Source organism: Rhopalosiphum padi, chromosome 4 (genome assembly GCF_020882245.1).
Source record: "Rhopalosiphum padi isolate XX-2018 chromosome 4, ASM2088224v1, whole genome shotgun sequence".
Classification (NCBI taxonomy): Eukaryota; Metazoa; Arthropoda; class Insecta; order Hemiptera; family Aphididae; genus Rhopalosiphum; species Rhopalosiphum padi.
In genome coordinates, this window is record NC_083600.1 from 33,259,454 (window position 1) to 33,277,148 (window position 17,695).

At 27.8% G+C, this 17,695-nt stretch overlaps 2 protein-coding genes across 3 annotated transcripts in view; both read right to left on the minus strand.

Moving 5' to 3' along the window:
* The window catches only part of LOC132929656 (uncharacterized), a 163,117-nt gene extending 152,380 nt beyond the window's left edge, over positions 1-10,737 (minus strand). Inside the window, exon 1 of one of the 2 annotated variants that reach the window (XR_009662131.1) lies at positions 10,339-10,737. Coding sequence is in view for 1 of the 2 variants with exons in the window: in XM_060995162.1 (XP_060851145.1) it covers positions 10,339-10,341 (3 nt within the window). In the remaining variant the exon portion in view is untranslated. The remainder of the gene's footprint in view (positions 1-10,338) is intronic. The other variant, XM_060995162.1, reaches the window with a different exon arrangement.
* Positions 1-17,695, minus strand: part of LOC132929657 (mitochondrial ribosome-associated GTPase 2) — a 38,880-nt gene that overhangs the window by 11,494 nt on the left and 9,691 nt on the right. The gene's annotated exons all lie outside the window — the stretch shown is intronic.

Consider the following 17,695-nt stretch of genomic DNA (forward strand, 5'->3'; position numbering starts at 1 on the left):
AACTTACCTGAAACAAAAATTAAAAGATTTTATTAAACATCAAAGTATTAAATCTACATATTCTATAACTACGATTTAAATGAACGTAGCAAATTATAAATATAGTACTTTAAAAACCAATCGACCGCAATCAATCTACTTAAACTGTAACTGCAGACGTTTATTTTAAAATTAAAATATTATACTGAATAGTGTGTAGTATTAAATTATGATAACAATCGCGCGTCTTTTACAAGCCGAATTGTGGAGTGAAATCCTGTATAATAGCTAGCTAACCTAGGTTTAAATCTTAATATCTAAAATTTGTTGTTCGTGGGTAAAAAAACATTTGGAACTATTATAGTCTTATGCTCAAAACGAATATCAAATATAACATAGCAGTTAGGTGATTTAGTTTAGTGATTTGTTTTCTTCTCCACATCATTATACCGTCTAACGAACCGCACACATATAGGTAAACGATGTCGTGTGTCCCATTTTCTACGTACTATTATAATAGTCGTATCTATAGGTGCACTTTATATATAAATATAATGATATAGTTCTTTTTCAAACCGAACACGATTATACAACGCAATGTTTGCTGCAGCAACCGCAGGTACCAGTGTACCACCGCTTTTTCTACAGCACTGTTGCGACCCACGCGGTATAATTATAAAAAAAAATTGTCAATAAATCAATCGGATAAGAGACAAGCTGAGGACAAATAGTCATCGATCTGCATGCATGCATACATTTACATTTATATCCCTTAAATCGAGATAATAAGGTACCTACAACATACCAGGATCTTTTCCACCGGGCGATTGTCGGGACCCCGGGATATTTTTTAATACTGAGATTCCATGGCTAAATTAAAAAATATATACTTAAGTCACTTATTGAGTCGTAAGTGGGACATTTCAAATTCTTTTTAAACTAACGACATCACCTGGTAAATTCAATACTTTATGCATAGCATTCAAATACTTAACGTATTAAGAATTAATATACTGGATGAATTTTTCAAAACATAATATTTCAAAAACTAAACTTATAAATCTTCGATAAACCAACAATAACTGGACCCTTTATTTTTTCTATTTGTTGAAAAAGATGTCATTCAACTTATAAATAAAGATGAAATTGTTAATATGCTATATAACCTTCCAGCAATAAATTAAAAAAACTACAATTTTAATAATAATTTATAATTTATTTAGTTAATATTATTTATATTTATTGATTTTTTTTCTATTTAATGTATAATATAAAAAAAAATACGTGAAACATTGTTAATTAGTAATTAATAATAACTTATATTTTTTTAAATTATAACAACAAATATTTAAAAATAATATAGTTTAGTAGCAAATTATTAAAAGGCAGTTGATTAATTTTTAAAGTTTGTATACGTGGTGTCAGGGCCCATTAAAAAATACTAAACCAGGAGACCAATCATGAGCCAGACCGACACTAGGTAAGCCAGCCGAAGGTCCCCCCCCCTTGACAATTATATTATATGTGTAAGGCCTAACAACAAATCCTAAATATTATAAAATAAAATACAAAATATATATATGGTATATAATAACATAAACAATTTTGGGCACCCCAACAAAATTTTAAACAAAATCCTAAATACGCCACTTCTGGGTACATACGATATACCCAACGTATCTAAAAATATCTAAATATTATAAAACGAGCTTTCGAATCCCGGACATTCCTGCGTGTAAGGCGTTATATTGTATTAAGATTCCAGCAGTAGCAGATCCGATAGAGCACGAACGCCGACTTTGTCGTCATCCGTACAGCTAAGTTAAGTAGGTAGATATATACGTTATATAGTTCCGTATTCGTCGAACTAAGCTAGAAATTCAAATTATTTCGTGCGCGAAACGAAACGTGAGTAGGAATAATTCACGAATCCATTCCTCCGATGGCGTGGATAGGACCACTTTGGCGAGCGGGAAAAAAAGTCTGGCGTATACCGTATATATATATTATATATATATATACTTATCTATTAGGTATATACGAAATATCGCGTTATGTCGCCAAGCTGGAGCAAGATATAATAATATAAAATATTATACAGGAAAAGGTCGTCTGAATATGGGGTGGTTGTGGTGGAAGGGACGACGTTTAGTTGGTTTGTGGTCGCAAAATAAGCCGCGTGTAACGGTGCGGTAAGCGCACACCACGTGCAGCCCGCGACACGCACAAATCGCATTTATTCGAATATTTACAAAAAAATATTACGTCGACGATGAAACGTCATACGTACTTTGACAGGTGTCGTTGACACTATATTATAATGTACGCAGGTGTCATATCCCAAGTATATTTTGAAGTGAATTTCGTAAATAACTATTCAAACGGCTAATAATTAAATTTTACAGACACAAAAATAACCAGTGAACAATCTATTATTTAAATTTAACTAATTTACTGTATTTTTTGATTTTTTTTTTAATTTCAATGTTTTTATACAGTTTTAAGTATTTGAGACGCTACCTATGTACATTTTTCTAATAATAATCTTTATAGAATATGTATTATATATTATTGTTTTATAAATATTTAGTTGACTTGATTTTCAAATGTTTTTTTTCTATTTTGTTAGCACAACAATTCCGAATACCAAACAGATTCTATATAAAGTTTATTAAAATACTATTTATATTTATTTAATACTAAATAGTAGATACCTATAATTTTTTCTTTTATGATATAATTTATAACTTTTTAATCAAAAAGGGTGCTGAGAAAATAGCTATAAGCTTTTGTAATTTTATTGTTATAGATATACGTATAATAATTAACTAATTTGATTGATGTGGATTCACCTATTAAAAATGGCACAAGTTGAATGGACAATTCTAAAACTTGGCCCTATACCTTTTTAAATAATATATTGGGCATAAGATCCAAAACAATTTAAAAAATTTCACTTACAACTAAATTCAATTGAAGGAGTCCTTCACTAAAAAATCAGTACCAATAAGAACAAAAATTTGCAGACTAAACCCACGCCTTCTATAGGATGTCTTTTCTATCTCCACAATCAACATCAGGATCATCATCTAAATCTCAATTCTCGTAAACACTATAATGCTATAGCTCACTAATTAATAATTATAATATACATTTTACAAATTGATTTTTCTTATAGTTCTCTATTTTTATTTTTATATTATTATATTATCTGTCCAATATAAGCTACAAAATATTAAACCTATAACTTGTATTTGCTTAAAATCATTGTAAAAACAAAATTTTTGAAACGATTAAAATTTAATAAATGTAAAAAAATATATTCCGCACAATTGCAGCAAATCGTCATGTTCACATCGAAAACCGTTAAGCATGATGTTTATGGGTACGCAAACAATGGTATAGTACATCGGTATGAATACCTACCTATATTTACCAACAAACGGAAGAAAACGACATCGGACTTTTAGACGATCGGCAAATTGTGAACGTCATAGTCAAGTCAATTTATATTTCGATTTGGCCTGCCCGTAGTAGTATCATATTATATTATTATGTGTTTTTCCTTTACCGGTTACTAGTGCCATCACTGCGTCCAAATCACGATCATATAAACGGCAAGACGGCTTTTAAACACAATCGACTTCAACTGTATGAATTATTGAAAATGGTTAAGATACACATCTTTCTCTATAGCTAAAGTCATCATTTAACACAGTAAAAAAATTCCGAAATATAAAGGTAAAAAGTAACGGTGTACCTAGATATTATTATTTATATTTATTTTGTACATATTTTAGAGCGAAACACGAAATCCTATAAAAATAAGAAATTTACGGAATAAACGGTAAAAATTCTTGCATTGAACTAAAACGATAAAACATGGTAACATTTTACAAATTTTTACAATAAACTATTGTGATAGTATATTAGGTCGATTACATAAAAAGTTAACGAGACATTTTAAATCCGCGTTTTACGTACATCTTTATCTGGCTCGATTAAAATCATTATCAATCATTTTAAAGAAATATAGTTAATTTAGATTATTATAATAATAAAATGATAAATTTATTCTCAAAAACTGAATTTAAGTGTGCGCGGTTATATTTTTTAATAATTAATGCTTTTATAAACTTTATAAAACTTATAATGGTATAGAAGCATAACATTAAATTACACAAAGTACCGCTTGCCCGTTGAGGGTGGGTGGAATTAAATATTTAAACATTTCTCTGCACATCTGCGCTCCTACTTATACTGTCAAATATCTTAATTATATAATTTCTTTTACCTCAGAATACACTTCCCTTTGTACAATATTATTGTTTATCGTTGTTGACGGTAACTTATACATCGTTTTTGGTGATTCATCATTCGTGAGACATACCAAATATGGTCGAATATCGTTTGTATGTAAAGAAAAAATGTCGTTGTCAGTTCGGTCACGGACTTGTGAGTTATATACTTATATCCGTCAAAAGAGGGGAGGACGACTCAAGAAACAGAAAAATACCCAAGTGTACTCGTACATGGTACATCCAAATACACGCGTGATACTCGTAGTTATAACTTGCATAATATTGTTTGAACAATCCATAGAATTACAAAGCGGTATATATATTATGTAAAACTCTATGTAAAACTAAACATATTAATTTAAACGTGACCAACTAAAAATATTATCCAACTGTTGATTTTTCTCGTCTTTAAGTGTTTTTTAAAAGCCTATACAAACATAATGATCATTCTGCAGTTTTTACAATCATTCAATATATTACTATAACTATTAAAATAATAAACAACATTTTGTTCCTAACACATATAAATGTATTAAAAGAAACTTATATGCGTCTAAATGTATAAGTACTTATAATGTTTAATATCAAACTATTCACACAGAATCACTTTTACACATTTATAATTTAAGGGAATTTATATAGATGTGCAAAATTGTTATAATTTTGGATGAATGTAAACTATTTTACTATGTAATTATAAAGTATACCCAATGAATAGAATTAATGTTTTCAAGGTTTTTATATTTATTTTGTACTTTTCAAGGAACAAGATAAATTTCGAAACATAAAAACTAATGTAGGTAGGTGCTTTATAATAAAATACTACCTACTGTAGTACTGTATAAAAATAACTTAGCAGTTAGTTGTATCATAAATGTATTATAGAACTCATTCTATTACCCCAACATAAAATATTAATCTCCCTACATTGGCTATGATATTATATGATTCACCCTCGACTAGATTGTAAACGCAATCTTTTTCTATGATTATTATTTATTTATATTTTATGTTATAGAATTACGACTTTAAATATTCAGGATCACAAGACGTATAATACCTACATAGCTACGTCCTACATAGTAAATATGATATTTCATTACTAAATTATTTCGCAGAGGTATTACCTACTAGGGTTATAACTTATTATAAGGAAGTATTTTAGTACTTAAACCAATAATGAGGAGCACATTTCATAAATTATTTTACCCTTAAATGTTATTATACTCTTGCATTGTTGTACTAAGAAACGTGACACATAAAACATGCAAGATGTTATTTACTTTCATAAAATATAATGAGCATGTTTATTACTTTGTGGCTATTATCAAAACAATAAAATGTAAAATATATTTTTTTTTAATATAATATTATTGTTATCCATCATATGTCCTACATAGGTAATATATAATATTTGTCGAATAAAAAAAATATTTACAATTTAAACAATTTATATATTTATGATATCGAAAAATGTACGTATATAGCATATATTATTATTAAATATACACAACTGAATATTGTAACATGGGTACCTAAAACCTAAGCTATTAATTTAGTGTTACCTTAGTATTACTAGTTTACCAATCGTATCTAAAATAAGTATATATCTTGCGTAGGAGTTTAAAGATAATTCAAGTACCAATGTGTAATAAAACCACGAGTAAAGTAAAATAAATGGTTTTGACTTTCAATTATACATCAATATAAATCGATACAACGAACGCAATGAACATTATATGAACTGCATCTGAAGTGGACTATAGTACTATATACAGTATATCAGATGTTTAATCGTATAAAAAAACAATTCTGATGTAGTACATATATGTGGTGGTACCTACAGGGGTAGACTTTTTATTTACCGTTTTTTATTTATTTATTTTCTATTGCAAATTTAATCACACTCAAGTTAACAAGGTATTTTTTTTTAATAAAGCTTAAAAATTAAAATTTTAGAAATGTTTAACCGATTTTTGCATTACGGCAAAAAAATATTGAATTATTATTATTATTATTACATTTTGATATTATCAGGTCATCGAAAAACATTTAGACAACTGATTCGTTATCAATGTCCGCTAAGCTTGAAAATGATTGAAATTTTTATAATAATATTTTAACGTCTTAGAAATTCAACCAAAATTTAAAAACCTGCTCTAAATTTGATAGCTACATTACAATTTTCAGAATAAATTATACGAAAATAATATATTATCTATTTATCTAAATAAAGTTTTCTAATATGAATATATGATTAATGGTTGGTTCCCAATACTACGACAGTATACTGCATTAAAATATAATCAATATAATTTTGTCTTTGTCTTACAACAATAAAAATGAGTAACATGTCTAGATGTACTTACTATCAATAAATTCTAGGAAACGCGCGTGCGCATACATAGTCGTTACAATCGTATCCCTTTATGTCGATTGAGAAATTGACTTTTACCGCTGTTCTTTAGACTATACGCGGAGTAATCGTCGAGGGAAACCGATGAAAAACGACAAACTTTTTACATAATACTAATACATATCTATAATAGTAATAGTAATAATAATTATTATTATTATTATTATTATTATTCGGAATCTTGATAAGACTGGTCGGGCATACCTATATAATAGATAAATAGAAGACTATACGACCGCTATACGTCATTGACGAATGCTTTGGGTTGACACGCGATACATATATACGGGACATCATTATCATCATCGCCATCGTCAACGTATTATATTGTAAATTTGTAATGCTATATCTGTTCAGCACGCGGTCGAGATAAAATGACAATAGAATCTGACGGCGGCGGACGTCCTCTCACGCAGAAAATACCACACAACCACGGAATCGTCATCGTACAGTACATATACAGGATGTATCACGCGAATTTCTGACATATCCAAGTGTAATATCAATGTAAAATTGTCAGATCATCGTGACGCTACACCCAGTGTATTACGTTATAAGTGCAGTGAACGCTCCTTCTTACGAGTCCGATTTCATTAGCTGGTTTCGTTACAAATATATTTATAAGTAGGTATAATTTTCATTGTAAATCAATCACATATATTAATAAATATTTATCTGTATAAAAACAACAATAATGAATGCAGGTGTTAATTTATCGATGCATTTTCCTGTCTATGACAAACAGCAAAGCAAAATAATTTAATATGATATTTTTGTTGATGGTTCGTGTGCAACGTTTATTATAAAATAATAAATCTAGGCGTGGTGGACCCGTGGCTTCAACACTACGTTTTGATCCTGTCGTTTTCCGAATTAGTCAACGCCTCAACGACCTAACAACCCACACTCAGCCAATCCTATGTAAACTCCTACTTTAAAATTAAAAAAAAAAATGATTAAGTTTAGACAAGATTTTCAAACGTGAGAGTTACAGCCTGAGTTCGTTATATCATATATATTATATTTATATGTATTATGTATATATATATATTATTATGAAATAATCCAAATACATGAGTCACGGAATAATTTGTCATCAAATTGTTTACACAAATTTCATTGAAATTTGTTCATTCGTTATGAAAAATTTGAGTGGCGATTACCGCCGTAATTATCCACCAATGTGTAATCGTATACCTACATAATAATATACAATATTATAATAATGTATTATCTTTGTACTATATTATAATTAATATTCCCACATATATTAGATAATATAAATTAATAAAGAATGTTTGTATACCTAACCAAATAATTTGTATTTTTAAGATAAGATAACATATTCATATAATTTTGACACAGAACTTTTTCGAGGTCTTATTTTGTTCATTTAATTATAGTATAGAAAGGAAAATATTTTAAAAATAAATAAAAAATAAAAAAATTGGAACAAATTAATATATTTATTATAAATTATAATATTATATTTCTAGAATTAAAATATGCTCAATGTAAAAATATTCAAATATAGGTTATCGATTTTCTACCTAAAGTCACGAGTATAAACATTATACAAATGTATTATAATGTGTTCTCAATATAGACTTAAAACATGCTATACTATTCTTAACAATTACATGTTACATAAAAATGAAAACTCGTCAGTAGATATATCCCAAAAGATATTATTTCCTCAAAAGTAAAAACAATAATAACAAAAAATGTATATTAAATTATAATTCCGTGATCGTGATCAGTGAAATTTTGCTATAGAAGATTTGAGATGTCACGGTAGTATGGCACCCGGACGGCATTCACCTCAGATGTAGATCGATTACATTGCAATTGTTTAACTCTATAATCTCCCCTGACAAACTAATTTTTTGCCCTTTCTTTAAATATAATATGTCGAGAAAGCGAAAGTATGCACAAAGCTTTAAATTAAATAAAAATGTAGGTAACCTAACTTTTTGTTAAAACTAATAAATAAATAAAAATATATTCTTCTTTTTGCAAACACAAATATAAAAGCATACATTCTTAATGAGGTATATAAATAATAAAAATATTTCTAAAAAGTTAAAATAAATTATAGACAACCACAAAAATTAAAAATTAACAAATTAATTAATTACAGTATGATATAGGTGCTAATCACGCATATCTGTCAACTTCGATTGGGGTAGTGAACTTTATGTGCACTGCACGAGGGTAACTAACACAATATTATTGGCTTACGTGAGAGGTACTTTCGGTCAAAAGGGGAGAGTTTAATATTCTTGAGAGCCCAACACGCTGATAATGATGGAACTTGACATATTTTGGGGGGGAATAGTAACTACACCCTGACAACGGGCTCTCGTGCTAGTTTCAGAAATATAGGTTTGCTTTTCTTTTAACATGAGAGTGAAATATTGGAATAAACACGCATAACACACATACATACGGATGTATAATGCATATATTGTATTGAAAATTCACGAATCTATACAACTTGTAAAAAAAAATAAAGTTAAAAATTATAAGTATTATATTAATACTTAAGCTATGATACACTCCATGACAATAGAGTAGATACTAAAATACTATTGTAAGTAAACAAATAACAATTTATTTATTTTTTGATATAATTTTAAATTTATAATAACAAAGAAATCTATAAAATATGTGTATAAGTTATTTGTTTTTCACTCTTCTACATCTACAACTTTAATAATTATATTCAATAAAGTCAGAAAGTAATTTGTAATATATATTTCGTAATTGAATTTATAAAAATATCTGATTTAAAGAACCGTCGTAAATCGCAATCGTAAGATATGTAGTAATACATAACATGCTTATGTGATAATTATTGTAATATTAAATTTTGTTTTAGGCATCTAAACCGTTATTTTATAAAAATAATCAAAAAACAAAAATTCCTAATTAAAGATAACGAACACTTGTTAGTCAAATGAATAACGATAAATAAGATGTATTCTGTATAGTTACATAATATTAAAAGGTCAATTGTATATTTGAGACTTGAGTACATATATATCCAGATATTATGTAGTCTCTTTGAGTGCATTTATATACTATAATAATATTTCTATTTAGTACCTATATTATATTCAACACGTATAGAACTAATATTTTAAGCACTGCAGCTTGTCAACAATATAATAATATTAAAGTTATCGAATTTGCGCCAGCTCGAAAAAAAACAACTTTTCACGTGGATTGTCTGTAATAAAATGTGTCGATCGCGGGTTCAAGGCACGTAAATATTCAATACAAGTGTTATAGGCACAATTTGGATGGAGTGGGTGTGCTTGACACCCCTAGTAGTATCACCCACATAATATAATATAACATCTACGTAGTTAATAAATTCGTATTTTGTTAACAAGATTATTGAAGCTATTATCAAATATTTAATTATTTAAATTGTAGGTGCGAAGTAAGTTTTGCTCATCGCGCAATGCATAATTATTGTAAAACTAAAAAATTGGGAGCTTCAGCACTTCTAGAAATTTTTTTCATTAAAATTACACCCCTGACAGGAGCGTTGAAATAAACTATAATAAGTGATCTTATACTTACATGCAATATGCATTTAGTAAAATATAGTCAATATTCAATAATATAACGTACCATTTTTACGATCCGGTCAGCGATGTATACGTGTTGATGGTCTCAACCGCAGCGTATCGTTTTCCGTCTCATTTGATGTTTTTAAAAAACGAAAATACGTTAACTCGGGTGTCGAAACGCGTATAAAAAGCGGCCGGACGGTGGTAATTTTTGTTTTAGCTTTTATTATTGTTTTTATCGTCACAGAAATTAAAATTTAAAAAAAAAAGAGTAAATCGTTCGCGCACGTTTATTTACAATATTATTGTAAATATTTCATATCATATTATACTTATCGTTAATCCCGAACGGTCTGGAATCGCGTAACGGACGCGGACGAACACGTGTGCCGTGCGTGAAACTGTATACCACACAGCTCTCGAGACTTTTCTCGCAGTTTACCGGTCACTGGTCGCGCGGCGCGTCTGTCGTTGGCGGCGGCAGATAGTGAGCGCGCGCGCGCGCGCCCGTAAAGCGCTCCTACTACGCGAATTCTCGTAAACAACACGACCAACCGACTTTTCCCTGCTCCGCCACCGTCGTGCCAAACTAATATAATAACGTACAATATTTGAAATCGGTTGGCGCACGCGCTCGCGCCTTACGCGTTTATCCCGCAAAACGATTTAGAGCCCTGAAATTATTATACTCGTGCGTAAGTTTCATGTATATAGGTTATCACTAAATAATCATCATTATCAGTTATTTAAAAAAAAATAATCTCACGCGTGATGATCGAATACGGTTGTAACGTTTGTGCTTATTATAATATGTATCTGCATGAAATAGAGAATTATAAAATTTTAAATTTTAGACATACTAAAGTTGTCGCTAAACTAAACAGCTATATAAAGCTGGGTTTACAGCTATGTCATCTATATCGTGTCGTTAAGTTCAAAAATTGAGCTCGATCTAACTTGGAAACTTTCTTGTAAACTATGGTAATCAATAAATAATACAATTATCACACAAAAAGCCACACGGCACGTCAGACAATGTAGCTGTGAACCTGACTTAATATAATATATCGTGTATTAAATACAGTATAATATATTTTGTATAAATATGGATACTATATAGGTTTGTTTATGTTCAAAACGCTCGTGGACTGTTTGAAGGACTTGTAATAGTTGTAATACTACGTTTTTATAATGGTAATTTGTTTATAAGATTAATCAATTATTTTAACAAAGATTAATACAATTTTATTTTTGATTCATTATACCTGAATAAACAAAATTTAATCTATGACTTAGAGTGGTTGGTATCATGAATTTTATTCTTGAAACATATATACTTATAAAAATTTTAGAGAATAATATTTACAAGACAACCCCATTTCGATGATTTTGGAATATTAGTTGTGACAGTTATTTCAAAATATTAAATAAAAATTGTTGTGCCTTTTATACAGAATTGTATATTTAAAATAATACAATACTTCCTATAGTTCTCTATAAATTGTATAGTTAGTGTTCTTACTCTAAATTCTAAAACCACTTTATAATAACTTTTCGTAATATTTCAGATAAACATATTTACGTCGATAGATTAAATGTCTTCATTGCTCTCATGTACTGAATCCGCACGATGATAGTAAAACGCGATAGTTGCAATCATGAGTCATGACTACTAATATCATATTATCAATTATCATGTAGTATATATATATATATAACTATATAAAAATTAGGCGTCGGATCTTTTAGGCCTTTGGAGGCTTGCTTAAGGCTTGATTGTCTTACTTAAAATTATTTTTTATACAACTTAATACTATAATCTTACTTTAAAAGGTTAGGTTACATTATTACTTTTGGACGTAAGTTCCCACTAATCTCTCTTCTATACAAAAGTTATATATACACAACAACAGATATATATTTGGCACACGTTAACCAATTTTATATTAGTTATTATTTACTACTTATTTGTACATTTACGGTCTATTTGTGTAAATCCGCATAGAAATTATTTTTCAAATATTTATCGTATCCTAACATATAAGTATACGCAGCTAATGTCCAAGGTACATAAATCATATTATTAAAGAATGTTAAATTAAAAACTAAAATGTACAATCTTTCCAAAAACACTTAGGTGTTATTTTACATTTAGAAGAGTGTGAACATTAAAAGTCACTGTGTAAGCAGCTTTTTTTTAGCATCGTAAGAATTGAAGCACAAGAAACCTTCCCTCGTTGACCTCTTTTATTTTTAATTTCATGAATAAATCGTTGAAGTTTCATTTATGATCACGAAGTATGTAAATTTTAACTACAATGCAGAATGGAATATGTGGTAAAATCTACCTTAGTATATAACACGATCGTTAAGTGAATAATTGTCACGTGACATGTCATTCAAACTCAAACGATATTTACACCAGATAATAGAATAATGGCGGTAGACATTTATTAACTCAAAAGTTGATATGCAAATTTAAGTACAATTATTTAATGTACTGTTTGGTCATGTTACAAAGTTAATACTTTTAGGTACAATAAATTATGATATATAATATTTAATTATTATTAATTCGTGGATACGTATATTGAAGACTTAATAATTTTAATAAATTTAAAACTTTAAATCTTAACATTAAGTATATAGATTATAGGTGTACCAATTCTAAACCTAATGAATTACTCACTGCTGCACTATAATGCTAGAATTTATAAATACAGCGAATTTGATGTAAGAGACCTACACAATAGTCTTATAGAAAGTAAAAATATACAAAAATTGTCGAAAACAATAATATATAAGCGAGTTTTGCGTCGTGACAAAAATCATGCTGCCAGGGCGGCCTACAGTGTAAATAGTTACGTAAAACAAAGTATAATGAACTCGTGGGCGAAATGCGTAAGTACTAATAAACGTCCGGATTTGGCTACGCGCGTCTCGATATTGCTGCAAGCGTAGCGTAGGTGTTGGCTTGCGCCGTCAAAGTTGAACGATACATCATAGTTTTGTTAATAAACTGAGAATGTAGGTACACTACTACTCGCGATATACAATATGTATACAGGAGGTTTTATAGAAGCGTGATGTTCTCTAGGTCAAAATCCAAACCATCCGTGTATTTTTAATATACATAATAATAAGACGGTGTACCTACGACTAATCCCGCAGACAGAAGTTGCATACCGTTTTAATTTATATTTAATGGAACATACAATATATGATATACATAATCAAAATTAAATTAAACGACGATAGAAAACCAGCGAGGGGGGGGGGACGATGATGCTCTGTATTTTTTTTAGTAACGCTTAATCTTAATAGAGTGAAAGTTTACCGTTAATACGTTTATGGGATTTACTAAAAATGAAAAATAAACCATAAAAATCTCACAGTCTAAACGATTTTAAAATCTTAATTGTTTTGCGTGTATTATCATAATATCAAATCAGTATTATGATCAGTTAATTCTTTACTTTCTTCTAACTTTATGTGTGTAGTACTACACATAATACAATTCAACGCATATTTATATAAATTACAGGTGCTACAGTGAAAGAGTAGTATTTCCGGGCACAATAATTTTTATCTGATCCACACACATACACATATAATATATATACCCGGTCAAGAACCATATAAATGCGTTATACGCGCTCACTTAGGCGAGTTCATGATAATATATTATTCTACTATATACATAATAAATGTTTCCCTGTTTACAAGTATAACAAATAAAAATATAAAGAACCCAAAAAGAAACATCTCTAAATTTATATCAACCTAACCCATTTTTATGGTAATAGTTATAACAATATTAGAACACCATTTTTTTTGTGGATAATTAAGTTGAAACAGAAATTATAGTATAAGTACTTATACTCACACGAACTAATTATAGGTAGTTCCAATATATACCATTACCCATAGAAATTTACGAAAACAAAAATAACATAAATTATCTATACGGTTTAAATTTGAATATAATACTTAATATTTTTAATTTATACAATAATTTGTAAGCGTTGTATAGTAATATTTAAAAATAAGACAAATATTGAACCATATTAATAATCTATTAGGATTATTATTTCGAAAAAGAATTCTTTTCGTTTAGAATGTTTGGTTAATTAATGTTAAGGCATTTTTTAAGTTTTAACATAAACAGTTATATTATGTAAAATCTGTACCTATATATACCTACACATAACGACATAATAACTAATACAATAATGACTATGAATACAAATAATATTACTAGGATTATAAAATATGTTCCAGATTTTAAGACACGACTTCCTTGTAAAAAAGAACAATTGATTTTGAATTTTCAATGGCGTTTAACTGCGTTTTTGCCAACCCCGTATACATTATAGATAAAAAAAAATACCATAGTATTTACAATAATTTATTTATAACTCAAGTTTACTTCTGAATATTATGTCATTAATTATTTTAACAGTATAATAAGATTAAAATAATAAATCTCAACACAAATAACTTTACTCTCTTGAAAGTTTAACGGATATCATAACTCGTAACAGCTTAATTAACAATTAATACATTTTAAGCAAAATTACGTTCTAATGAATTATATCACATTCCATTCTTTATCCTAAACTATAAGAATAATCGAGGAAAAAATTAAAATTAAACTTTATAAGAATCTTTATTTTCAATAATTAAAATATTTCAAAAAAGTACAACAATCTTTAAAGAACTTTATTTTAACCTATGTCCTATTTCTATTCAATGGTAAATACAAATACATAATATACTTAACTTGCATAATAGTTTTTTAATATTTATGTAACTATTCTATAAAGCCCAATAGTAATTTTTAAGTATACATTTTAGTAAAATAAATATGTGCAATAGTACAATATTGTGCATAGTACATACCTATAATTTTTTTTTTATACCTAGGTACTACATTTTTATTTTGAACTCGACTTATTAACTTTAAATATAAATATAACAGTGTCTAATCAAATCATTTAATTTGATAGATTCTTTTAGTATAATATGTTTATTATTATTCTGTATTAAGTACTCGCAAGTGATATTTAATTCTTTCTTGTATCGCATTACTCATAACATATTTATTTTTAAAATTTATAAATAGTTAGGTTAATATAAAGCTGTTAAATTCTCAAACAGGTTAATTTAAATAAACACTTAAAATATATAAGATGCTAAGAATATCAAAACATATTATTATAATACATATTCCCCAAGTAAATATTTAACTGCATGCCGGTTTCAAACGAGCTACTATAGTAGTTGAAGTACTATAGGCCGCTCGACATCTGTACAGTCTATACGCAGAGTTAATTGACTACTCCATAAAGTCCACACTCTGGGTTGACCATAGAATTCCATATTTAAATTCGATAGTAAAATACATTTTCTGTACCATATGAGGGGAACAAGAGAATCGACTTTCTTATTTCCTTGAGGCCCTGCTGGAGATCCGTGGAAGATCAACTGGGTCAATTATCTTTGACACATGCTTACATTGTTTACCAGTATTATCATAATATATCATTGTTGAAAAAAAATCACAGCAAACTTTCTTCTCTTTAACAAATATGTAAAGCACGCATATACTAGATATTATACGATATTATATTATATTGAAATAAGTCCAAAAACAAACAATAAGGTAAAATTGTATATTTTGAATTATCAGTAAGTGAAAATCGAAAGTCACTATAATACATTAAAACGTCTATACTGCAATGGAAATATAACATTTACAACTAGATAAATAGTTTTTTAACAGTATGACACGTGTTAACTAAAGATAGCTAAAAGGAACGCCCAGTTATAATATGTGTATAGCCAAGAATTGTGTCAACTACTTTATCATTTAATTACGCGCATTTCTCTGAATGATATTCATTCCATAAGTAATATGATTTATTGTATATGTGTCTAAAATGCTATTGTTTTTTTTTATTCGCCTGATGAAAGTATACGATTTCTAAGTACCTTATAACATTTTTAAACAAACATACTAAAGAAATGTTTAATATTAAAATAAATGTATATAAATAAATTAATGCAGAAATACATTCAATAATATAATCACAATATCATTAAACCACACATTTAACTATCTAATACATATAATATAATATATGTATATATATATATATATATATATATATATATATATATATATATATCTTTGAGTTAAATTTGCACGGCTAAAACAATAACAACCAAATTATTTTAAATGGCAAATATACAAAAGAATTAAAAGAAAATTATCATTAAATAAAAATATTTAAGTTATTTTTTTAGTAATCAATACGATTGTCTAAATCTCTAAATAATAATCGATCTACTTTGTGCGAATTAAATTTACACAGCAGGCAACTTCAAAGCAATTTCGACTAATACAAAATTTAATTAAAACATTCCAATCAAATAAAATCGATAAAAATTAATTGTTTTAAAAACACAAATAGCACTATTCGTTTTAATTAAATCGCTTTGCGTGAATCTTTTTAAAGTATGTGCAAAAAAACGTTGACTTGTAACAATAATAAAAAAATATTAAAAATATAGATACACTAGCAGAATTCCAAATACTGACTATCGCATTGTTGAGGGATTTAAGTTTCTCAGAAAACAAAGTCATAAATTTATATCATTCTTATTCCCTAGAGATATCTCCCTCAAAAGAAAAATTATAACTTACAGGCTTATTTTCTTTGTTTGAAGATTTCTTATTAGAAAATTGAATAAGGCAGCGATTCAAATATAGTAACATTATAAAAAAAAAAATCAGTAATAATTAAAAATAATAATAATCTGGTATAAATCGGCAAATCATTTATATTTTTGTAAGTAATTTAAATAAATAAAATAAATTGTAATTGTTAATGTAATGTAATGTACCGTACTTGTAATAGCACCTAAAGTGCTGAAACATTTTAAAATAATAAATTTAAAAAAATAAATAAATAAATAAAATATAAATGTTTAGTACTACCTAACTGTTCAATTGTACCTTTTCTCTACTATCTATAATCTATATAGGTAATTATAATTAATTTTATGATCTACACACAATATCATAAACATTTTCATCGCCAACTTTGACTATAACGAAGACATCGCAGTTAGTTTTTAAAAAATAGCCAGGAAACTCACTCTACTGCTCTACTGTATACATATTAAGTTTGGAGTATACCTATACCTATAAATGCAAAAAATGTAACCAATTACAATAAGGTATTTTAAATTTTAATTCAATTATAATAGTTATTGCATACAAGAAAAAATCCTGAACAATTAAGGAGACCAATGAATACATCATTTTTTAAAGATAGTGTTCATGTAATAATATACATTACTATAATTTGGTTAGGTTTAATTTAGCTAGGACTAATTTATATCAAATATAT